This window comes from Marmota monax, unplaced genomic scaffold, assembly GCF_021218885.2.
Source record: "Marmota monax isolate L192 unplaced genomic scaffold, Marmota_monax_Labrador192_F-V1.1 WCK01_AAM20220418_F8-fsc00021, whole genome shotgun sequence".
NCBI lineage: Eukaryota > Metazoa > Chordata > Mammalia > Rodentia > Sciuridae > Marmota > Marmota monax.
Window position 1 is genome coordinate 22889231 of NW_026695228.1, and position 9479 is coordinate 22898709.

A 9479-nucleotide genomic window follows, 5' to 3' on the forward strand; every position below is an offset into this window, starting at 1 on the left:
CTGGAGAAGAAAAATAAAAAAATACAAACGCGTCAATCTTTAGGAAGAATATGAAAGTCAATCCTGTTTTCCAGGTGGGGGATCTGGGTCTCAGGAGGGGCACCCGTTAATGAAAACCTAGATCCTCGTGAACAGTGCAAAGCCAGTCCTCATCTTGAAACCCCGCCGCTGCGCGCCAGGGTCCTCTTCAGCGCCACCCTCACCTCCTTGTTGCGCAGAGTGTACACCACGGGGTTGAGCAGCGGCGTCACCACCGTGTAGAACACAGCCACCAGGCGGTCCCGGGCGGGGTTCGCCCCGGAGTCGGGCCGCAGGTAGATGATGGAGGCGCAGCCAAAATGCACCACGACCACCGTGAGGTGCGCGGCGCAGGTGGAGAAGGCTCTGCGCCGGCCGGCGGCGGAGCGGATCCGCAGGATGGCCGCCACGATGAAGGCGTAGGACAGGAGGATGAGGAGGAAGGAGAAGAGCACCACCAGCACGCTCAGGAAGAAGATGCCCAGCGCCCTCTGCGCACTGTCTGCGCAGCTGAGCTGCAGCACCGGGGCGATGTCGCAGAAGAAGTGCTCCACGCGGCCTCCGCGGCAGAAGGGCGAGGAGAAGATCATGCAGGTCTCCACCAAGGCCACCGAGAACCCAGAGCAGAAAACCAAGGCTCCCAGGCAGAGGCAAACGGTGGGTCTCATGATCACCGAATAGCGCAGGGGATGACAGATGGCCACGTACCGGTCGTAACCCATCAGGGTAAGGAGGAAGCAGTGGCTACAACCCAAACCCAGGAAGAAGAACATCTGAGCCCGACAGCCAGAGATGGAGATGGCCTGGCTCTCCATCAGCAGGTGGGCCAGCATGTTGGGGATGGTGACCAGCGTGTAACAGGTCTCAGAGAGGGACAGCACCGCCAGAAAGCGGTACATGGGTGTGTGGAGCGTGCGATCCACATGGATGATGGTGATGATGGTGACGTTGCCACTGACGGTGAACAGGTAGGTGAGGAGGAACAACGCGAAGAGTGTGGTCCTCAGGTGCGGAAGGTTGGAGAATCCCACCAGCACGAACTCTGTCACTAGCCATGTCCCATTTCCCCTCTGCTTCTCGGGAGCCTGGGAAGAGAGGACAGTAAATGCACTAAGTAAGCAGTAAATAGAGGAGTCTGCTTGGCCTCAGGTCCGATGGGGTAGCAGAGTCATCCCTGTTTTATAAACAGGACACACACCCAGAAATGGTAAGTCATTTGTTTCCTGGCATCACCCAGTTGACTAGTATCTCCTCAATGAGTAAGAAAATCATAGGAACAAATAAGGAGAAGATGCTGGGGGGTGGGAGGAAGGCAGTGAGAACATTGTTATCTTAGTTTAAAGTCCCCAGAAAGGGATCCTAGATAAGGATTCGAGAGTAAGAGTAAATCGTTTCTGGGCACAGTGGTGCATGCCTGAAATTCCAGGGACTCCCCAGGCTGAGACAGGAAAATCTCAAGTTCTAGGCAGCCTCAGCAGCTCAGCAAGTCGCTATAGGGGGAAAAGAAGGTAAATCATGTGGAAGTCATCCAACAAACCAGAAAAGAGAAAGCAGTGGCCTCTCGGGGCAACTGGAGCCTAATGTGACCTGTGGCACCTGAGAAGGTTGAGGAACACACAGCTCACTGTTAGCCCACCCGAGGGGTGAGGGGCGAGGGGGTTCATGCATGAACCCCACCTCCCCTTAGTCATTGGTTGCATGTTTCTCCCAGCTGATGTTCATTTCCAGGAGGTCATTGTGTTAAGTGAAATAAGCCAGGCACAGAAGGGGAAATGCTACCCGATTTCTGTCATATGTGGAGCTAAAACAATTGAATTCATACAAGCTGAGACTAAAGCTGGGTGCGGTAATGCACGGCTATAATCCCAGTGACTTGAGAAGCCAGGGCAAGGGGATTGCAAGTTCAAGGCCAGCTCAGCAACTTACCAAAACCCTGTTACAAAACAAAACAACAACAACAACAAAAAGGGCTGGGCATGCAGTTCAGCGGCAGAGCACCCCTGGGATCAATCCCCAGTACCAGGGGTGGGGGATGGGAGGTTGAGGGGGAACAGAGGCTAGAATGGTGGTTGCCAGAGATGGGGAGAGTTTTGGGGAGATGTTGTTCAATGAGTGCAAATTTCATTAGGAGGAACAGTTTGAGGAGATCTATTGTGACCTATGGCTTCTGAGAAGGTTGAGGAACACACAGTTCACTGTTAGCCCACAAGGTGGCCGCAGTAGTCTTACAAACCCTTGAGACTATATTGTGTGTTCTCACCACAAAAATGATAGCCACGTAAGGTAGTGCATTTGTTAATCAGCTGAATTTGGCCATTCCACATTGTATATCTATTTCAAAACATCATGATGTACACAATAAATATATGCATTTTTACTTGTCAATTGAAATAAATATATGGTTTCTTAAAAGAGTAAACTGGCTTAGGAGCACAGTGTGTCTTTTTTTTTTTTTAAAGAGAGAGAGAGAGAGAGAGAGAATTCTTTAATATTCATTTTCTAGTTTTCGGCGGACATAACATCTTTGTTTGTATGTGGTGCTGAGGATCATACCTGGGCTGCACGCATGCCAGGCAAGCCCGCTACCGCTTGAGCCTCATCTCCAGCCCCCACAGCATGTCTTTACCTCCTTTGAGACAGGAAAGGTGCGGAGACAGAGGGACTGGATATTTGTGCCATCTAGTGGCCTTGGAAGTAATATGCAAACCCAGTGACACTTGTAGGGAGAGAAAAATTTAAATGACTGTGCATCTTAAAAATATTCATCAGCAGGGGCTGGAGCTGGAGCTGTGGCTCAGTGGTGGAGCACTTGCCTGGCATGTGTGAGGCACTGGGTTCAATTCTTGGCACTGCATATAAATAAATAAAAGGTCAACTAAAAAAAATAAATAAAAAATTCATCAGCAGCAGTGGGATGATGGATATTTAAATTATGACTTAACTTTTTGAGAAATTAGTTGACATTTTCACTTGGGAAACATAAGTTTTAAATTTTAGTTCTGAAGAACTAAAGTGAGTAAAACATCTAAAAATGTTAAGGAGCCTCTAGATATTCTGGTTATGAAGAAAAGACAAATGAGGACTGTGGAAGAACTTCACAGGAGAAAAGGCAGCAAAGAGGGATGCCCATTTTTCCTGAAGAGAGCAGATCCAGGAAGCAGGAAGCAGGCAGCCATGTGGATCTAGCACTGGTGGGTAATTATTTTCAGCCAGGGCTGGCTTTGTGGGCTGCCCAATCTTTGTTTCAGCTCTGTCATTGTAGTGTACACACAGTCGTACTGTGTTATGGAAATGAGTTTCAATCAGGCTTTATTTTTATGAAAAGTCAAGGAGCTGAATTTGGCAGTCATACTGTAGTTTGCTAAGCCCTAATCTAGCACAAGTAGGAGGAACTTCAGTCAGATTCTCTGAGGAATGTAATGAAAAACCCCAAAGCCTGACGTTTTTTTAAAAAAATTGAATTGGGAGTTCATAACCAACTTGAATCTAATGTATGAAATATGATATGTCAAGAGCTTTGTAATGTTTTGACCAACCAATAAAAAAAAAATTGAGATGAGGTCTCAAATTGCCCAGGCTGACCTCCAACTCCTGTGCTCCAGTGATCCACTTTGCCTCAGCCTCTTGAATAGCTGGGACCATGGGTCCATGCCTGGCTCAAAGACTGACTTTAAATGTTTTAAACTTTATTTTCCAATACTGGGGATCAAATCCAGGGCCTCGTGCATGCTGGGCCAGTTGACTACCACTGAGCCATATCCTCAACATTTTTTTTTTAAGGTACCAGGGATTGATTTTTTTTTTTTTAAGGTGCACCTGTCCACTGAGCCACATCCCCAGCCATATTTTGTTTTGTATTTAGAGACAGGGTTTCACTGAGTTGCTTAGTGCTTTGCTTTTGCTAAGGCTGGCTTTGAACTCTTGATCCTCCTTCCTCCTGAGCTGCTGGGATTATAGGCCTGCACCACTGTGCCCAGCTATCCTCAACATTTTTAGTTTTTTTTATTTTGAGCCAAGGTCTTGCTCACTTGCCCAGGCTGGCCTCAAACTTGTGATCCTCCTGTCTCAGCCTCCCAAGTAGCTGGGATTACAGGTGTACACCACCACAACTGGCATAAATCTTCAGAGAATAAAGGCAGTGATCACTAAAACCAAAACGAACACACAAAACTAAATAAACAGAACACATGAACAAACAAACAAAACCGCCCAGGGTCACTCTCCACATTTGCAGAGTTCAAATGAAGGCCCATATGCCATGGGACTGAATATTTAAAGCTAAAAATAATGCTAGTCCAGTGCACTTGTAGTCCCAGCTACTTGGGAGGCTATGACAGGATTTGATTGATCCCAGGTGTTTGAGGTTAGCCTGGCAACATAAGTGAGACCTGGTCTCAAAATTGATCAATCAATCAATCAAACAAATAATCTCTTAGTTATATGAAACATGTTCTAACTCCCTACATTGAAAAACATATTTTTATAATAACCAAATGCCAGATTCAAATATGGAGTTCCGGGTCTCTTTAGAGGTCCACAGCAGAAGATGGTGGTGATATCTGAAGCACCCTGAGCCTGTTCCTGTTCCTGACCCATGGTCTGTCCCCTTCTTTTCCCACCCCAGACTCCAGCCAGCACTCCAGGGGCCTCACATTTACCCGCACAGGCACCTGCAGGCTGCAGCCTCCACCAGCAGCCACTGCCTGGCCACATCCAGGGCACACACACCAGCAGTGTGGGCCACGGCAGAGGGATGGACCCAAGCAAGGGGTGCACTCTCAGATCTGATGGTGGCTGGCAGCCACCTAAGCAGGCAATTGTGGAGTTCTATGCAGCACTGATTACACAGGCGTGCAAGCTCAAGGTCAACACATACTCTTGGCTTTGTGGAAACTGTGTGCCTTGGGGTGGGATAGGACAGAAGAGGGTCAGAGTAGAGTACCTAGAAGCATCACTAGCAGGGCAGAGGCCCCTGTTGCCCAAGGCTAACAGTAGGCAAGAGGAAAAATGCAAATGTTCGATACCATTTGGAGGAAAGATATTTAGTTTTGTGATAATCAAAGAAATGCAAGATGAAACAAGATAGCTTGTTCTGGGGGCTGTGGTTGTAGCTCAGTGGTAGAGTGGTTGCCTAGCATGTGTGAGGCACTGGGTTTGATCCTCAGCATCACATAAAAATAAATGAATAAAATGAAGGTATTGTGTTCATCTACAACTAAATTTTTTTTAAAAAAGATAGCTTGTTCTTCAGAATTAAACCTAAGGGTTATTATAGGACCCAGCATTGCCACTCCTCCGTATAGACCAAAAAAAATTGAAGACAGTTTTTTGAACACGAACTTCCACACAGATGTTTATAGCAGCACCACTCACAAGCACCTCGCTGGTAGAAATGACCCAAATGTCCATCAGCTGGTGAATGGATAAGCAAATGGGCAATCCAAAAATGAAGTATGATTATTTCCATAAAACCACAATGTTCTAATACCTGTCACAACTCAATAGAAATGTGATGCTCCGTGAGAGAAGCTGGACACCAAAAGCCACATATTGCATGATGATGTGAAAGTTATGTGTGGGGACCTTTGGGAGTCAGGAGAATTTTCAACAGCCGAATGGTGCTTCTTGGAGAATCAGAACCAGGCTGATGGGGTCTGAGCTTTTAGTTGTCATATAAGAAAGGGGTGCTTTACGAATTCTCACAGCCTCCCTTCAGGAATAAATCAGCCCTGGTCGAGCATCTTAAAGCAGGGGATTGAGTAGAAAAGCCCCTTCCATACATACTCCTGCATCACGTAGGCGTGAACTCTAGTACAATATTCCAGGCTTCACTATTTTACCCAGGCTGGTATTGAACTTTCAGCACTCCTGATTTCCTAGTGGCTGGGATACAGGTGCTATGAATTTTTTTTTTTTTTGCTCTCTGACAAAAAAAAAATATAAAATAGCTGGACTTTTAATTTTATTCTTTACTGGAGAAGCATGGAATAGAAGGAATGATTTGTTCCTATCTCCCAGTCACAGCACCAGGATTTGAACCCATGTGTCTGGCTGCTGTGTCTCTGGCAGCTGCGCTCTAAGGGCTGTGAGTCTCGCAGGCTCGTCTGTCACTCTACGCACCACACATGCTCATTGAGCATCGGCTCTGTGCCAGGTGCTACTCTGTGCACTGAGGACACAGCAGGGAACTACACAGGCAGAGATGGCAGTCCTAGAGGAGGACAGGAGCTAGTAGAGGGAGTCGGCAATGAGGAAAGTAAGGAAAGTAAGATGTAGAGTAGGAGAGAGGTACAGGAAAGGAAGAGGAAAGAGCAGAGGGCTGAAAGGAAGTATTTGGAAATTTAACCCTCAGTCTGTACAATTTTTCTTCTCTAGCCTGGGGATGGACAGGGAGGTTCTGTAGCTGTGCAAAGACCCCAAATTCACACCTAAAGGAAATGAGAAAATTAATGGGGAGGCTATGTGGGGCATTCCCGTTGGAGGTACCAGCCTGTGCAAAGGCCCAGTGGCTGGACAGGAGCAGCCAGGAGAACACACAGGTAGAAAAAAAATGAGTGAGAGGAGGAAGGCAGGAGCAGGCAGGTGACAGAAGAATGTGGTGAAAGGTCTTGAGGGCCACAGGGATGACTGTGGCATTGACTAGGTATGAGGTGAGAGCCATGCAGGGTTCTAGGCAGAGGGATCCTGAGTCAGGGGCCCTTTGCCAGGGGTCAGCGGAGGTCTCCGTTCATCTCAGGGGGAGCTGGAGAGCGGGTGCACTCATTATGGAAATCCAAAGGGGTACAAGGTGCCCCTCTCTACTCTCACCTTGGAGGTGGCATCTGTTTCAGCCACTGCCGCCGCCCGGGAGACAAGGAAGGAAGAAGAGGGGAACTGGCTGTGGCGGGGGTTTTCCCCTGCAGTGGCTGAGGACTTGCGATGCTGAGTCTGCCTCAACATGTCTGGAGTCCTCCGTCCAATCCTTGCACTGGGGAGACTGTTAGTCCAAAGGACACGAAGAGCAGTTCTTGCTTTCATAGTACCCACTGACAGATCCTCAGGACAGCTGTCCGCCTGGTGGGTAAGTTCCCAGTGAGCTGCTGAGTTCAGGAACCTGGCCCATGCCACCTCTTGGTGCCAGCTAGAGGGGCCCAGGTGTGCTTCCTAAGACCTAGTGGAGCCCCAAAGAAAAAGAGAGTGGCATGAGGGGCTCGAGTCCTTCTTTTCTTCTTCTTCATCATCATGGATTGAACCCATGGGCAATTAACACTGAGCCACATCCCCAGCCTTTTTTTTTTGACTTTTAATTTTGAGATAGGGCCTAGCTAAGTGGCTGAGGCTGACTTTGAACTTGCATCCTCCTGCCTCAGGCTCCCAAGGATTACAACTGTGCACCCAGATGGAGTCCTCCCTTTTCCTCTTCTTATCAGGAAGCCCCCCCCAAAGCCAGGAACCCCTTCCAGCTCCTCGATCCTTCACCCTACACGATTCTACAAGTGTGTGTGTGTGTGTGTGTGTGTGTGTGTGAGAGAGAGAGAGAGAGAGAGAGAGAGAGAGAGAGAGAGAGAGAGAGGGAGAGAGAGAGAGAGATTGGGGTGGAATGGAGTGGGGAATGTGTGTGCCCAGGAGTGTGCACATGTATTTCTGCCCTGAAGCTCCAGGGTCCAACAGGCTCTAACCACACCAGAACACTGCGCCACCTGTTGCTGACTCGTCACCTGTGTGCCAGGTCTCTGCGTCTGGCAGTGGGTGATCTTGGAGGGGTCACTTTGGCTTTCTTCAGATACTCCGCCTTCCTTCCTGGCCAGATGTCATATATTCCTGCACCGGACATGCTGTGCACTTCAAAAACCAGAATTGAACACCTTTCCGGCAATCTCCCTCCAAATCAATCACAGCCCTGTGGTTTGGGGTGAATATTCTGACCCTCTGCAATGTCACTCTCCCCGCACTCAGTTTTGAATCTCAGTCTTAAGGCCCAGGTTGGGCCAAGGTGGCTTCTCCAGCCCTGAGGTCACACTCACCATAGTGCAGGAAGGCTCACACTGTCCCTGCCAGCATCCCTGTGCCTGAGAAGGGAGGGGCTGAGGAACCTGGTCCTGATACTGTGAGGGTCTCTGGAGCTGCCACCCCAGGGGACCCTCAAGTCACTAACAAGCCCCCCAGAGCCTGGCTGTTGATGCCTGAGGGCTTTTTGGCTCTGGAGACTAGAGACCCCAGGGCCTGCTTCCTCAGCACCCAGCCCCTGAAGGCTCAGAGCAGGGGAAGGACTAATTGGCACTTCCCCTTGTGATGGCAGTCACACGCGCACGCTCAGCGCATCAATGGTCCTGGTCCCCAGGAGTGTCCAACCTGAGCTGGGCAAGCCTGCTTCCTCAAGGAAATGCAGCCCCAGGCCCTGCTGTCCCTGGGAGGAAGAAGTTGATGCTTCAAATCATGACACAGACACTGCCCAGGCCCTTTCTCCTGAGGGCAAGGGGACTCCACTCCACTGCTGGCCTCTGGAAGGGCATAGAACCTTCACGGACGGGGGTGGGGTGGAGGGTGAGCGAGCTGACAGGAGCCTGCAGCACAGTGTGGGACAGGCGTGGTGAAGGCCCATCTCCTGTCCAGTCCCTCATCTTAGGAAGATATCCGTTTTTTCCTTCCAGTTGTGGCTTGTTCCTAGGTGCTGGTTTTGCAGCTTGGACATCCTCTTCTCTCCCTCTTTTGTTGGATCTTTCTAAATTCTTTTTCTGTGTCTTCTTAGACAACCATGTGTTTTTGTCCTTTATTTTGTCAATGCAGCGTGCTCTATTGGTTGATTTTTGAGTGTTGAATGGTCCTGTGTTCCTGGGATAAATCCCACTAGGTTACTGTGTATAATCTGTTTTTCTTTCTTTTCTTTTTCTTTCTTTCTTTTTTTTTTGGGTGGGGGGAGTACAGGGATTGAACTCAGGGGCACTCGACCACTGAGTCCCATCTCCAGCTCTATTTTGTATTTCATTTAGAGACAGAGTCTCACTGAATTGCTTAGGGCCTCACTTTTGCTGAGGCTGGCTTTGAACTCGACATCCTCCTGCCTCAGCCTCCGGAGCTGCTGGAATTACAGACATACACCACCATCCTGGGCTATAATCTGTTTTATATGGTGCTCAATTTGACTTTCTGGTGTTTTGGGAGGATGTTTTGCATCCATATGAATAAGAGATCTTGGTCTATAATTTTCTTTCTTATGATACCTTTGGTTGTCATGAGAAAAGAGATGTCTTCAGAAGGGGGTCCAGAGGGATTCCTAGAGAAGAGGGGACTCTACTCTGGACTAGTGGGATCCTTGACATACCCCGTGAAGAAGAATCTCAGCACACACCAGTAAGGGTACCGAGGTTTATTTAGGAAAGCAAGGAACACACATTCAAGGGAGAATGTGGGCCACCTCAAGAGTGAGAGATATTTTTGGGGTTCCGGGCCTTCTTTGAAAGGAAACTTGGGGAGAGGTGGGC

General features: G+C 48.7%; 1 protein-coding gene across 1 annotated transcript; it reads right to left on the bottom strand.

The window, feature by feature from the left end:
* Window positions 1-149: 149 nt before the first annotated feature.
* On the bottom strand, window positions 150-6957 carry LOC124087649 (olfactory receptor 10T2-like). The gene is made up of 3 exons (XM_058576587.1): window positions 6826-6957; window positions 6139-6206; window positions 150-1128 (listed from the first exon to the last, which is right to left on the bottom strand). The coding sequence occupies exons 1-3, from the start codon at window positions 6955-6957 to the stop codon at window positions 150-152; spliced, it is 1179 nt and encodes a 392-aa protein (XP_058432570.1).
* Between the last annotated feature and the right edge of the window lie 2522 nt (window positions 6958-9479).

What these genes read in the sequence shown, in the direction of transcription:
- LOC124087649 (XM_058576587.1), bottom strand. Translation starts at nt 6,957, where the DNA reads ATGTTGAGGCAGACTCAGCATCGCAAGTCCTCAGCCACTGCAGGGGAA. An exon ending in AAACAGATGCCACCTCCAAG is followed by an intron (nt 6,207 to 6,825) that starts GTGAGAGTAGAG and finishes CTGCCTGTGTAG; the next exon opens with TTCCCTGCTGTGTCCTCAGT. An exon ending in ATGCTCAATGAGCATGTGTG is followed by an intron (nt 1,129 to 6,138) that starts GTGCGTAGAGTG and finishes CTGCTTACTTAG; the next exon opens with TGCATTTACTGTCCTCTCTT.